Consider the following 15,652-nt stretch of genomic DNA (forward strand, 5'->3'; position numbering starts at 1 on the left):
GCAGCAGAATGCATCAACAACAGCAGACATAGGAGCGGGTCAGAAGAAACGGGTCCGGACGGGTCCAGTTGGGTCAGAAAGRTGTGGAGATGATCAGCAGTGATTCACAGGTAGGCTRTTGGGCTTVMAAAGGCCCACCTGAGACCCATTTGGGTTGTTCTGAACCCAAAACGGTCCAGAAAATAGAAAATATTCCCTACATCATCAGCAGAGGTTATTTCAGCTGCTGTTGCCCTCTTGTCGTCCTCTGACCCCTGACCTTAACTCAGAGCTACAGCTGAACTCTGGGTGTTTTCTGACTTTCGGACCAGTCTCTGCAGACATGTGGACGGTACCGTGTCTGGTAYCAACAACCATTTAAAGTCCCTGATGTTCAGTTTGAGTCACTTTCACTTCTGGATGTCCCCAGTGTCCTCCAGGGGGAGCCAGAGGGACGTTTGGGTCTCGGTTCTTCTGCAGCGCTGTGACAAACGGACCATCAGAACATTTAGAATCAAGCAGCCATGTTTAGTCGCAGCCGGTTGATCTCTAACCGGTTCTGTCTGGTTCTGAAGAGTCYGGACCGACTGCTRGGTCCATACCTCAGTGGTTCTGGTTGTTAGTCTGTGTCAGCGGGTCATGGGACCAGATCAGAGCTGGCAGCAGAAACTTTCAGCAGAAATTTTAGGGAACTGGGTCTGACCCCTGACCTTTGGTTTACAGAGAAGGAGCGATGATGCAGCACCAGCTGAGCCTCAGCAGGACAGGTCAGCAGATCAGAGGAAGATTTACTCAGAATAAACTGGTTGAGTAAGCACAGCAGGTTACATCCAGTAAATATGAGTTTTATTTCTGATGCTGACKGCGTTAAAATYGTCTCTAACCTTTAGTTTTCTTCAGGCGGCGCTGAAAAGAGGAAGTGGTTTCAGCAGRTTTCTCTAGAATTCAACTCACTGTGTAATACGAACTTCCCTGTGGTTAGCAGCTCCTTGAATTCGCTCAATTTAGCTAACTAAAAATACAGCCTGTTTCTTCCTTAGGGTTAGGAGTGTAGATTTGTCCTTTAGGCCTTTAGACTCCTGATTCTGATATAAGCCTTAAACATGTAGCTTTTAAAACATCCATCAGGTTAAATACTTTAATTTTATGCTATAATTTTGCTCATATTTTATGATCAGTTGAATTATTTCCATCTGATGCAGGTAAAGCTTAAAAAGATCCTTAAATCTGACACATTTTTGCWAATTTCTTGGCAAAAAGTCATCATAATTATTGATACAAAGCACATAAATCTCCATCTGCTTGTTGTTTTACTGCTTATAAAATCATAACCAACCATCTGGAACTGGATTATTCCACCATCAACTGAAACGCATCAGAAAGTTCTGGAAAGCCTTTTCTGAGACCCTGCAAATAAAYGACGGTGTCGTCTGCGTACAGAGAAACCCTGCAGGAAAACCTTGCTGCTGGAGAAACGCAGAGCAGTTCTTGTAAGAGTCTGCACAGGTGTTGCAGGTTGGTCTGGAGCYGTTTGAGGGGAGGAAGGTGTGACACGGACYGGCACGGGTCAGGGGCGGGGAGCACAGGGCTCTTGTACAGAAACCCCCTTTCAACACATCTAACCTCTGGCACTTTTCCAGTGGAGGAGGACCGTGCTGCAAACAGAAAACCACTGATCATTCAGAAGGTGAAGGAAACACCGTGGTTTTCAAATCTCTTCTGAAACTCTTGTGACATACATTTGAGGTCAGTGTTTGTGTCTCCAGAACCTGATGCAGCTTGGCGGTTGTGCACGGATGTCTGACTGTGGTTCTGCTCTGCAGGTTGGCTGGTTCTGTGCATGTAGCAACCGTCGCCGTGCATCAGGGAGACGTCTGCAGGCTCAGATGGACCTGATAAAGATCCATGAAGGTTCAGACAGGATTCTAACAGAACCAGTCTGCTCATGATGGGACGAAGATGAATGTAAACATACAAACAACCACTTCTTTATTTTGTTTCTACTGCGGTCAGAGTGACTGAGTCTGGAAGGAGAAATAAAGATGAGCCATCTGATCTCAGCTCAGTTCACAGCAGACGGTGTCTTCATGTTAGGAGGAAGTTCTGCAGCACCGGTTCTGATGTGGTATTCTTTGGGTTCAGGCTAACCTTCCTGACATCAACAGACTCATGTGTTCAGTGAATGTTGAAACATACAGAAACCATAAGKCAGCTCGGCATGTAAAACATGAAGGTTGATGTGCAGCAGACATTAACAAACCACAAAGACCCAAAACTCACCAAAACACCTACAATATTTGATTTAAACCTTTTACTGTCTAAACGTAAATGAAACTCAACGACCTTTGACCTCATGCAATAAGCGATGAGGCTAAAAATAATTTAAAAAAAACTCTATCAGATGTGAGTAGTGACTTTCTTAAGTTGCCGTTTGCAGCAGTGAGCTTCTGGTTCTGTTGGGTCCAGTGAGCGGTACTGGAGCCAGGCAGAAGGTTTTGTACCATCCCCCCCACTGACTGAGCTCCGATCTTGATCTACAGAACTTTTCACCATGATTAATAACCTCAGTCATAACAGGATGTGTGGGGTCAGGTTTCCTGAAGCTTCTGCTATTAATAAAACCATAATGTGGCTAAAAGCTAAACATCGTCTACTAGACTCACAACTCGTCACGTTTTATTTGGATCCTTGTTTCCTTTGGTTCTTTGATTATTCTTGTGTCTTATTTCCTTAAACATTAATGATTGTTTCCTCTCAGCCTCTTTGATTTATTCATGAATTATTCAGGTTTTTTCTCGTTGTGTTTCTGATCTTTGTTTATTTTCTGTTTATTTGCTTCATAGTTGACTTTCTCTTAGCTGGTTCTACCCTGTTTCTCACCCACAAGTATTTTCTCATAAGTGTTTTGTTACTTTTTATTAAATCCACCACAATGGTTAGCACGTTCCTGTTCCAGTTTGGTCCGTTTTCCACAAACCTCATGACATGATGTGTGTCCTGCAGGTGAAGCTTCTAGCCAATCAGCTAACAGTTTCCTGTCGTTGGGGRCTTTTGGCACGTTGCTGCGGTCGCTGCGGTCCTTCAGTTGGACAGAAAACCGACACTGGTGATATTTAGACATCCTGTTTTTATTAACACTTACGTCCCAAAACAAATCAGAGAAATAGGAACTAAAACTAGAACAGAAACTAATAAATACACTCACATATACAATATCACCGGCTCAGACACCTTCAGCCGGCGATCATTTCCCAGAGTTCATAGCGTTCAGAAGCAGGAAGCTCTGCTGAATCCGTCCTKGACTCTCCTCAGACGGAGCAGCAGCTCCTGAACCGGCTCACCTGTCCAGGTGTGAGTCAGTATCGAGGCATTTTTGGGTTGGGATGTTGAGCTTTATAGTAGATGCACTCTGATGAAACCCGAACCGGAACCGGWGGCAGCTGGATCTCCTCRTACTGAAASGAGACACCACATATGGTTTATCATTTTCTCAGCAGATTAGTTGAGTTATTATTTAGTGAGTTGTTGATTAAAGTATTTAAGTGTTAATTAGAATTATTTTTGTAAATAAACCTTTGAGATTTATTTAAAACCTAAGCCTGGCAGGTATTTATAAATAACTGAGACTGAACTACTTAACTATTTTCTCAGCCTGATCATTTCTTAATCAAAATTTCTAGCTTTATTAATAACTGTCCTAAGGAATTRTTTATAGTCATTAACAGCAAAACTAGACTTCCTGTTACACAACACAGATCATGGCTCTTCCAGATAATGACCCAAAACACAAGGCCAAAAATTGCACCAGCCTCTTCAGTCCAGTTTAAACCAACTCCAGTCCGTTTGCCTACAGAGTCCGGTTCGGTTGGCGCGGTGTGAATACTAATCGACCTCTGACCTCTGGTACTCCAAACCTCGGTCTGGGTTTGGTTTGAATGTGAATGTAAATCCAACCAAAGCTAATGGGTTAGCCTAGCGCTAGCAGCAGAAATGTCTCCTGGTCTTTAGCCAAAGACTAAAGAGAAATCCTCCAACCACTAAAGTCTGAAGCCTCCATCTTGTTTCCATCTGGTGAAGAAGGAAGTTGYTCTCAGTGTTTTCAGAGGTTTTTGTGTCGTTTCCTTCAGTGGTTCTTGGTGCAGCGCCCCCACAGGCTAGGAGGGGAACAGGTTGGTTTGACTCAGAGCAGAAAGAAAGAACCACAGCAGCTGGAGGTGGAGCAGATGATGGAGTTCTGGTTCCAGTAGAACCGGGTCGACCGGACCATCAAGGGTGAAAACAGCCTAAGAGCAAAACATTGGACTTTCTGAGCCCTGATCTAATTGGTGTTGAACGTCTGTGGAAGATCTGAAACATCTGGAGAAGCGCCCTGCAAAGATGAGACAAGTGGAGTTTTCCCAAATGCAGTGGACCAGAGAACCTCTGGRCTGGAGGACTGTCCARATGGACAGGGGAACCAACTATCCCTTTAAAGATAAAACTACATCGCTGTGAGGAAACCTGATTCTTAAGAAAGACTTRCATGTCTGGAGTTTGAACACACTGGAGAACAAACACATCAAGACACCTTTAGATTTAAATTTTATTGCCGTGAATCCTGTCGATGAYTATGACAGAGAACCGTCTACATCCAGCAGACGATGATCTGTAGATTTCCGTCTAATTGACCTCTGCCTGTGTTTAGTGACTGCTGGTGGTTTCTGTCCCACTCAGTTTCTCTACAGACAGTAAACGGTGAAGTTACCAATCAGCTGGCCTATGATGCTGCAGCAGCATCTCAGCAGCAGGTGAACCATCGGAACATAAAACGTTGCGGTGTTCCACCAACAGTCTCTGGTTTTAGCACCTTGAACTGTGAAATCGTCTCTCAGACCGTTTGATTATTACCTGTGGGTTCTGCATGTCGTTGTTCTCCATGTTGTATGTTGCAGAGTCCTTCGCCTTGCAGCAGCCGTTCCTCCTTATATAGACACAAAGAAAACCTGCAGATGGACGGTCAGTCAGTCACATATGTAAACAAACCCAACAAAAACCTCATAAAGTCTAATCCTAACTATCCAATTTCTTTGTGTTTTTGTCATGTAACTACTCCAGGGTATATATTTGTTAGCTCTAGTGGCCTTTATTTGAAAGTAGTTTGACAGGAAAGAGGGTTTTGAGAGAGGGGGAGACAAGCAGCAAATGTCTCCAGGCTGGAAATCAAACCTGCAACCACCAGCATGAGGACTAAGGCCTTAATGGGTTGTGCTTTGCCCCTGCGCCACCACAGCACCCCGACTCCAGGGTATTTTTGATCAAATATTAAAACATTCAACATTTTCCAGGCATCAAAGTAATTTTGTTTAGTATTTCATGACTTTTATTCATCAAAATAATTTGATCTTTTTAAATTAACTGTCAATGTTCCCTCTTTAATGTTCTGAATTATTATGTAGCATTTTAAAACACTTGGTTCTTGTCCAAATTAAAAGGAAAGATCTTCAGATCATTAGTTCGTGATCGACAGATGAAAACCTAAACTGGTCAAAGAACAGATTTGTCTCTGCTGATTTTCCATCATCCAGTGTTTGCCAAATAATTCTTGCTTCTTATGAGGTTTTTGTTTGAAAAGTTCCACAGCAAAAAGTTAGCAGCAAAAAGAGGGGGCTCATTTTTCAAACTAATTTTTTCACCATGTTATTTATCCATTTATCAATGTTTTAGTTTAAATTTAGTTTCAAAATAAAGATTTTATTTAAAACTAAATATCTACTTTTACAAATTAAATATCTTGTTAGTGGCTAAATATTTAGCTTTCAAAATAAATACTTATATTTTAACGAAATAGTTAACTTGCTAGCTAAATATTTAGTTCACTGGTGGGAAACTAAATATGGACCTAAATATATAGCTTGCTGAATATAGATAGCAATATTTACCAAGTTAGCAAAAATATTTAGCTATTAAATATTTAACCTACTAAATATTTTGTTTTCTATCTAACAAGCACAAATATTTGGCTTGCTAACTAAATATTATGTTTGTTGCTTGTTTAATTTTTTACTTAAATTTAAATTTACATTTACAAATTAATACGATAAAAATTTTATTTTGGAAAAAAAAATGAAGCCCTGTTTTGTTCTACAGGCTAAAAAAAACAACTAATTATTGATTTTTGTTTTTGCCTATGTAACTTTACAAACAACTGTTGTCATTTTTACCGATATGTGAACAAATTAAAGCCAACCTACTGCTAAAACTCATCTATACAGTTGAATTTACAAGCTGAAGTTCTGAAAGCCGTAAGTCTCCTTACTAAGAGCAACAGCCAGCAGGACGGCATTGAGGCAGAATGAAGCCGCCATGACGGGCTGAATGAACCACTCTTCTGCGGGGCAGGGCGGGGTTGATGCCTGGGAGATGGACGGGGTGGATGTGATGGATGGGATGGACGAGATGGATGTGGTTGGACAAACCAGGGGAACAACTGAAGAGGACGAAAATTAGAATGATATCAAACTAATTCAGAAAAGACAAAAAGGAAAACAGTCTGAAGAAAGTCAGCGGATTTAAGGGGCAGATAAAACTTTGTGGTCTGAACGTGAGTAATAAGTGCTAACTGTCACAAACTGTTAGCACTTATTACTAAGTTTCTGTCATAATCTGAACATAATAACCAATTCGGTTAATTTCTGAAGCGCCACTTCACAACAAACACAGCAAACACTTGACCACAAATTAATTTAATTCAGTCAGACATCCTAGTTATCAAACAAGTTGTTAAGCTCGGTGCTTGGCCCACTTTTCTTTAAGTTTAATTTATTTACTTTTTGTTTCTTGTGGAACAGAATCAACATTTAGCTTCATAGATAAACGGTTTCAAACTGCAGGAAATTTTTCAAGTCTGAAACATTTATTATTCAATCAGCTGCACTAAACATCAGGCCTTCATTCAACACCAGGTTCTGCATTCCCAGGTGAAAAAAGTACTTTATTGTATTTCAAACATACTTACATTTGCGTTTTTACATTTTAAGTATACTAAGTATTAAGAGTACTACATATAAATACGAAATATATTGACAGTATGCTTGGACCAATTTTGACATTATAACTTTAAATGCACTTAAATATAATTGTATCAAAATACACTTTTAAGAAATATATAAAAATATACTAAAAGTGAACAAAATATGTATTTTCTCAAGTGTACCAATGAAACAATATGCCTTACATAACATATACTTAGTGTATATTTTAAAATTTATACTCAAAATAGAATTCTTTTATATTAACCTAAAGCTTACTTTAAAAGTAAACTATTGAATATACTGATATCTCAATGTGTTTTAAAGTTCATGTTAAACCATGTTTTACCACCATGTTTTAATCTACAGTTTTAACAAAAACAAACTAATGAATTTCTTCTGAGTTAAAATTCTTTTCTACTCACCTGGTAGAAGCAGACTGAAGGTGTGTTTGTAAACGATCTGATCGTTCTGTTTTATCCCACAGTAGTACAGCCTGCTGTCCTCAGCAGAGACGTTTTTAATCACCAGCTGGTTTCCAGACATGAAGAACTTTGATTTAAAGTCTGGAGAGCTGTAGAAAAAGCGCGTTGCAGAAACAGTATGTCCAATTTCTATTCTGAACTGGTTCTGGACCTTCATTACCCAGGATAGCACTCCATCCTTAACAGAGCAGTTTAAAGCCACATCCTGACCCGGTTCTCCAACATTCACCAGGTTCTGGGCCTCTGATCCGACCAGAACCAGCAGCAGAACCGTCCCCAGCAGATCCATCAGACCGGCTGCTGCTCTGCTGTGAAGCAGCAGAGAGACTGAGCTACACTTCCTCTGAGCGTCTGATCAGAGTCACTAAGACCAACGCAGGCTCACAAGACGGAAGTGAAACATGTTCACATCCAAGAACCAGGCCAGGCTTGGACTAGACCACAACATTCAGTTACTTTGCTGCAGATGATAGAAAAAAATAGCAGCTGCTAGCTTGTCTGCACTGTAAAATCTAATCATTCAGCCTGCTTAAAAAAAAGCAAACTTATAACATCAAGAAATTAAGCAAAGTAAGTTTAAGATCAGTAGGAAAACTTCATTCACTTCAAGTAAGCAGTATTAAATCAATACAACTAAACAAAAATTAAGTTCATGTAACTTGTCATTTGTTGTTTCATGTTTTTGTGTAGACAGATTGATACAAATTTAACCTTAGAATCACTAAATACCTACAACTTTCATCTTTCAAGTTCACTAAAGTTAAACAAACCAGTTTTCTAAATGGAGTCCTTGTCCTTCCTCTCAGAGTTTTTTATTAGTTTTGTGAGCTGTAGTGGTCTTTGATTGGGATTGGTCAGACAGGAAAGTGGGTAATGAGGGAGAAGGAGAAAACGGGGTGAAGGTCATGAGGTCAAAACTCAAACCTGTGACATCATCGAGGGCTAGAGCCTCCATACACGGTTGTGCTCTATGACCAGGGGCATAAGTTAATTTAATTAATCTGTTCTCCAGTAATTATAGAAACATGAAAAACGATCAAACTGTTAGAACCTCAGAAGAAGCTATTTGTGTCTCTGGAAACCATTGATCTGCATGAAGATAATCAGTATTATAATAAAAAGAGTTTTAACTTTTACTTTCTAAATCTTCACCTGAAACTCAAACTAAAAGGTAAATATTAATGCTGAGACAACTCTAATAATCTTTACTGTAAAAACCAAGCCAGTATCACGTTATTACTCAGTAGTGGTGAACGGGCTCCCTCTTGTGGCAGAAATTACTTACAACAGACCAAATAACAGGTTCAGTTATTTGAGATTAAGTTCAAAAAACAAAAAACAAAAAAAACATCATACCAATTATTTATTTTTCACACAATCAGTTTTATTCTGCTGACATGGTTAAGTAGACTACATTAAAGACAAACTTTAAGGATCCACTGATCACTGTTCTCTTCAAATACAAAAAATCTTCATTTGGTCATCAAAAACATCTGGTCTTCATAAAACATGCATTTTCCATCAAACAATGATCTGTCATCAGATTTTACACCTCATCTTCAAAGGTATATCCCCATATTAATAAATAAAAAACAGGGTACAGTCTTGCATTAAGCAGAATTTGCTAATAAATTAAAGTTTAATGGGAAACTAAAAAACAGAGAATATCTTTCTGCTATTACCCTGATTTGCTTTATATAGTTTTGGTGGTCATCTTAACAGAATGCAGGGTTAAAAGAAAACAAAACAAAAAACCTTTTTTTTTTGCAAAAAATATAAAGTGTAAAGTTAAAATGTAACTGATTTTTACTTTCTGTTATCAGAGATTAAACAGCTTCCTCCTGAAATAGGAGGAAGCTGAGGAGAACACAGCATGTTTGCTTCAAGGATGTAAAAACAGACTTAAACAATTTATAACATATGTAACGGTCACAGAATCAGGTGCCTGATCAGAAATAAGGAAGATTTGTCATTTTCTTATGTAATACTTTTAACTGGAAACAAAAATGTGACAAAATGGAAATATGGCCCAATCTGTTTATGACATCAGCAAAGAAAAACTGACTTTGAATTGTAGATCTTAAAAAAAAAAATGTATTTTATAATAAATTTTCACAAAACTGAAAAACAAACCTTCTAAACAAACTGAGCATTCTCAGTTATGATCATTTCTGTGTGAGTGATGTTACGTTTGATTGGATATGTAGAAAGTTTGTTTTCTGTCAACCTTTGACTTTCTGGAGGGAAAAATTCCCCTGATCCCAAACTGCTATAGATGAACATGAAACACAAATAAGGATAAAACCCAGACGACCACTTAACAATAACAAACGCAAATGTGCAAAATGCTAAATTAGCAGGCTTCAGATTAAGGTTCAGCCCAGATGATGGTTTTCTAACTGTAACTGTAATCAGAGTTTAATCTGCATCAACTTAAACATTTTGACAGAAGGACCTTTTCTGCTTATGGTTAACCTCCTGCTGCTGCTGAATTCCTGTTTTCTACATGCTGGAGCTCAGACTCTTGGTGATGAGAACAAAATGTCTGAATCAAGCAGATTTATGAGTTTAAAGATGGAGTTTTTCCTCACTTAAATGTGGAGGTTGAGTTGGAATTTAATTATGACGCTTTAATTTATGCTGTGTAATTAGTGTTTGAACCTGTTCAATGTTAGAAGAATTTTTTTATTACTGTCCTTCATTTGAAAACATTCCCATCCACAAACAAAGTAAACTTAACGGTGATTCTGCAACAGGAACAGCTCCTGTGGTTTATGAAGGATTAACTTGAACTCTTGACCTTCTGTTACAGAAATAAAAAAGAAAGCAGCCCAGATCAGAGATTAGACCAGAACACTTCACGTTCTGGTTTCATCAGTTTTCTTCATCAGCCTTCAGTTTTTAACTCCTATGGAGATAAAATGACAGGTAACAGGTGGAGGACCGTTTAACAGTAGAGAAATGTTGATTAGCTGCTCAAAGCCGAAGATAATATGTGAATAAATAATGATTGAAAGTAGCAGAACAGTGACACTTAAACTTCCTGTTAGAAGTAGATGATCAGACTGAGAGCAGAGAGGACCAACGTCTGCAGGACGAGCCGACTGCTGGAGACACAACTTGCTGAGTTCATCACTGGGAAAGAAACAACAGATTATCCTTTTGACCACAGAAACATTCAGAGATGGTCCGTGTATTTTCAGGCAGTTCGTTTTCTCGTTTGAAATGAAATATGAGAAAACGGAAATAGACTCGTTTTTTCGTTTACCGTTTAGAAAACCAAATCGGATTTTTGGCTCGTTATCCGATTTCCCATTTAGTGCACAAAACGAAAATGGAAAAAACAGATAAGGAGCTGTCAATTTCGATTTTCATTATTTTATGAAATAACTCTCTCTGTCCCGCAGTTTGTTTTTCTACACACGTCCAAATCAGCATGTAATTAATTAGATCACGATACCTTCACACAGATAGCCTTTAACTCAGACTTTGTTTTGTGTATGAAGCTAATGGCTTCTAAATGCAGCTTCCAATTCAGTAAATGGCTAAAGGGCTAGTCCGCCCAATTTTTACCAACCTTTAATCTGCTGTGGTTTAAAAAGACGCTCAAACCGCGACTAGAACATTCTGTCCGTCATTCAAATCCTTTAGTTTTTTTACGTTTTTCCTTTCTGAATAGCATTAGCATACCAATTATAATCTGGTATGTTATGAATAAGCATGCAGAAAAGGTTATCCAAAATATAAAAATCTATCTATTTCTACCATTAGGAAATGTTTGAAATATGCCAATTAGATTATTAAAAGCTTAACTAAATAAATGTTTGCCTACGGAAGAGGATTTGGGAAAGAAAAACAGGTCATCATTCTGACTTGAATCTAAAAAAAATAATAATCTTGTACATCAGTTGGTGTTAGAAAAATGTTATAGGCCACTTATCCTCTTCTGTGGTTCAACACCACACAATATTTTTTAATATTTTTATAAATGAAGTATCGGACTGTCCAAATTAGAAATGAAAACCTTTGTCCCCTTCATGAGACTGTTTACTTATAACTTATAATTAGACTCAACTGAGTCTAATTATAAGTTTTAATGTTATAAGCAAGAAACATTAAAAAAATTATTTAATATTTAATTTGTATCAACCTATATGTAGTCAGAGCTTTAAACTCAAATCTTACAAAATAAACAGGGACAAAATTTTTTCATAATTTTTTTTTATTACAATAACATACAAGCAGAGATATTCAGCCAGCGTTTGGGGAAATATTCCTATAATTTATGTATATAAAAGATGAGGAGACAGTGAAGAAGACGATGTCAGGAGGATGAAGATAATCACTGGGAGATTCTGGGAAGCTGCATCCAAACCTGGAGCTGAGGCCTCTCCTCCTAAGAGCCGCCTGTATGAAACAATAAAAAATATATTTTAAAAAAGTTCACACTGCACATAAGAAGCCAATCGAAGGGAAGAATATATTTCACACACATAAATAATATGAATTTACAAGCTACAAAAAGATCAGATGGAAGGAAATAATTGGTATTGGAAAAAAACACTGTCAATGTTTAGAAGATACTAATATCTTCAGAAATATCGAACTCTCCAGAGAGGAATATTATATTTTGACACGCGTATCAAATAGTATATATGCAAACACATTAAACTCTTCATGTCACACTTTGAGAAGCTACGATCAGATATCAAGCAGCAGAATACGACAAGGTGACTTGCCCAGACCGAGGTTAGCGGGGTAAACACACTCCACCCGGCCGCTGAGCCTGGAGCCGCCTGGAGCTGCCTGGAGCCTCCTGGCCCCGTTAGCGGAGCTACGCTGCTCCGAAAACTCCGGAGTATATTTCAAACCGTAAATTAAGCTATAAGGGCTACTTTCTAGTCTAAAAACATCTTAAAACAACTTTTTGTGACAAATTAATAGTGTACTTACTGTTTGTCGCTGCTGGAGGCGCAGTGCAATGGAAGCCATCTTGCTGGTCCAGAGACGAGACGGGTATGGCTGCAGGATGGTTTGAAAAGCCACTCCCCGGTGCTCTGGCCTTTCAAAATAAAAAACTTAACTAAAAACTCAGGCTAACCATTTTTCTCGGTGACCAGAAGTCCGGTATTATGTTTCTCACAGGAGCATTACTTAAACTGACTTGCGGCTGTATAGCCTGAAACCTGAAAGGAACAAGCTTGTCTCCCTGCAGTCTGCATAATGTGTGCGATACACCCGGTGTAAGCCGGACAGAGAGAACTTACGAATCACACCACTTGTCAAAGATTAAATAATGAAAATCGAAATTGACAGCTCGTTATCCGTCTTTTCCATTTTCGTTTTGTGAACTAAATTGGAAATCGGATAACGAGCCAAAAATCCGATTTCGGTTTTCTAAACGGAAAACAAAAAAACTAGTCTTTTTTCATTTTTCAATTCAAACGAACTGCCTGAAAATACACGGACCAGAAATGATCAGTAAATAGATTCTGTGAGATCAGTTTTCCATTCTTTTTCATCAGTTAATGCCTGAATATGACCTTCTAGTCGTCTCACAGCAAACCTTTCAGACTGATTTCTGCCCTGCTGCTTGAGAGAAAAATCAACTCACCCTCCAACTTTATCTTGGTTTTTGTTCCACCATCATCACCAGAAAAGACGATGCACTCAAAGTTTCCATTATCCTCTTTGCTCAGGTTCTCCAAGATGATGGAGAAGTTCTTTCTCTTGAACTCTGTTTCGGACCAGGACACTCGATCTTTATAGCTCTTGTCCTGGCTTTCCAGGTCAGGCTTTCCTTCATTGATGTTCAGCACATTTGTGCTGTTTTTGTCCCTCCAGAAAACTTCCAGTGGTGGAGGCTTACTGGAGGAGCAGGGCAGCAGGATGCTTTTTTTAATGATGCCTTCCAAAATGAGATCCTGGCAGATCACTGAGACAGAGCAGAGGACAGCAACACTAGAAACATGAGCACACCTCAACCAGTTTGTGTTTAAATCAAACCATCAACCACAGAAAAGATCCACATGGACCAATCACATGCAAACAGGCTGACCTGTAAGGTCAGAGTTGAGATGCACTGACTACAGTTTTCTGGTTGATTACCATCTTTGAAACGTCTGACCTGCCAATTCTGATTTTGACCAATACTAATTTTGTTTGGTCTGAAATGTCACTAAATATAACAAGAAAGTCACTGAGTTGGTAACAATGAGGTTGACTATTGTTAACTGCAAACATTCAGAAATGATCTGGGGCCTCTTCTGCTTTCACAAGTTTGTCTTCAACCAAATCAGGAGATGCTGCTGGTCCCTTTGCTTCCTTCTTCCACTTTTCTGTACCTAGAAGTGAAGATGCAGCTGGAGAGACTGAGCCGGAACCAGGCTGCACATTCAGATGGTGTCAGCCCCAGAACCAGGTCTGGATGGTTTCAGCTCTGAAGGCCTGAAGATGCAGATCAGCTCTGTKGGATTCTGCAGCATCTCTTCAACATTAGCCTGACCCAAGAGAAGGTTCACTGTTATGGAAGACATCCTGTCTGGTTCCAGTAACTAAGAAAACTCACTCATCAGTTATCGATGACTGTAGACCTGTTACCATGACAAGAGTGAATTCACACTGCAGCCTGAAGTGACCCAACTCCGATTTTTTTTGACGTAATGCGACCTGTATCTGATCCTTTCATGACGATCTGAACAGCACAGGTCGGATTCTTTTCCAATGTGACCCATATCCGATACTTATTCGATTCAAATGCGACATAACGTTCAGGTCGCATTCATCCGAACTGAACGTCACTGATACTCAACAAATCTCACTATTCTGCGTCCTGATACGCGCAAGCAGGAAGAAAAACAACAACTATGATGGACAATATGATGATCAAGTTGTTAATATGCTGCTCCAAATATGTAAGCTAAGCTCCACTGTTAGCCTCCATGTTTACTTCCTTAAACACTGAGCACTTCTTCTTTTTATGGCGGCTGGCAGAACACTGAGAACGCTGACGCTATTGCGCCCTCTAGTGCGCATGCAGGACACTTTCAGGTTGTTTGCCCGTTCAGACTGCAGAACACATACAGGACGCATATGTGTGGCAGTGTGAACGGTCCCGGCAAACAAATCGGAATTGCCAAAAAAATCGGAATTGGGTCACTTCAGGCTGCAGTGGGAAGCAGACAAGGACGTATCAATTTGCTCTGTGAGGAACTCCAGGGTGGAGCCTCACGTCTATAAGAAGGAATAGAGCAGACTGGAGGAAGCTAAGATCCTTCAAGGTTTGCAACAACATGCTGCAGATCTTTTATCAGTCTGATGTTGACAGAATAATCTCTTCATCTGTCACCTATTGGGTCTGCAGCATCAGAACAAGGAGAAAGTTTCAACAGTCTGATAAAGAAGACAGGTTCTGTTCTGAGGATGACTGTGGAAGTTATGCAGATGATGATGCAAAGAAGGATTCTTAATAAAATCAAGAAAATTGTGGCCAATCCTGCTGGTGAGTTTAGAAGTGCCAGAGGCCACATGGATTGATTACTGATATGAAGCCCAACAGGAACAGGAAGTGTGTTCAGACTGACCTGACTGTATAAACACAAAGATCCAAAGCCTGGAAAGAAACAAGCAGAGTTTAGTTTCACCAAATTGGATCCAACAACCAGAACAGAACAATGATATAGATGTTTAGAAACCACCGCTGGATTATAATCTGGTATCACAAACTCTTGGGTGTGGCTGGAATTACATGATGACGTTCAAATCGAAAGCTAGCTCTAGCTAACCAGATATATTTCAGGCTTCAGGTTGAGGCCTGTAAAGTCGACTCATCGGGTTCATCAGTCATAAATCTGATCTATGGCCCGGTACCAGTAGAACCGGGTCTGCTGGGTTTCTGTTGAACTTTTATTGATAGTTACCAGGACACCCAACATGCTAGCTAGCATTGCGACGCTTCCGTTACTGTTCTTTGATCAACATTCAGACATTTTTAGCTTTATATAAACAACCAGAACAACAAACCTTGTGGAATGTAACTTCATCACTCCTTGAAGTTTATAGAAACTGAATAGACATTTAATGTTTAACTTTTATAAAGTTATATAAGACTCGGACACAAAGTACCACACCGAGACCCACCTAGCGGAAGATGCGTAATGCTACTAGCCGCCTCTTCGGAAA

The 15,652-nt window shown here is 39.4% G+C and overlaps 1 protein-coding gene and 1 long non-coding RNA gene across 2 annotated transcripts; one reads left to right on the top strand and one right to left on the bottom strand.

Annotated features, from left to right (window-relative positions):
• The first annotated feature begins 21 nt into the window (after positions 1-21).
• LOC103481152 (uncharacterized) lies at positions 22-1,887 on the top strand. Its single transcript, XR_536239.2, has 3 exons — positions 22-110; positions 1,620-1,725; positions 1,803-1,887. It is a non-coding gene; the product is annotated as an uncharacterized LOC103481152 (long non-coding RNA).
• A 6,949-nt stretch (positions 1,888-8,836) lies between these two features.
• LOC108167087 (CD276 antigen homolog) lies at positions 8,837-15,652 on the bottom strand. Its single transcript, XM_017309973.1, has 4 exons — positions 15,494-15,652; positions 15,055-15,083; positions 13,086-13,406; positions 8,837-10,606 (listed from the first exon to the last, which is right to left on the bottom strand). The coding sequence occupies exons 1-4, from the start codon at positions 15,511-15,513 to the stop codon at positions 10,518-10,520; spliced, it is 459 nt and encodes a 152-aa protein (XP_017165462.1). The 5' UTR covers positions 15,514-15,652; the 3' UTR covers positions 8,837-10,517.

This window comes from Poecilia reticulata, linkage group LG2, assembly GCF_000633615.1.
Source record: "Poecilia reticulata strain Guanapo linkage group LG2, Guppy_female_1.0+MT, whole genome shotgun sequence".
Classification (NCBI taxonomy): Eukaryota; Metazoa; Chordata; class Actinopteri; order Cyprinodontiformes; family Poeciliidae; genus Poecilia; species Poecilia reticulata.

What these genes read in the sequence shown, in the direction of transcription:
- LOC108167087 (XM_017309973.1), bottom strand. Translation starts at nt 15,513, where the DNA reads ATGAAGTTACATTCCACAAG. An exon ending in ATGAAGTTACATTCCACAAG is followed by an intron (nt 15,084 to 15,493) that starts GTTTGTTGTTCT and finishes GTTTCTTTCCAG; the next exon opens with GCTTTGGATCTTTGTGTTTA. An exon ending in AACCAAGATAAAGTTGGAGG is followed by an intron (nt 10,607 to 13,085) that starts GTGAGTTGATTT and finishes TTTCTTTCCCAG; the next exon opens with TGATGAACTCAGCAAGTTGT.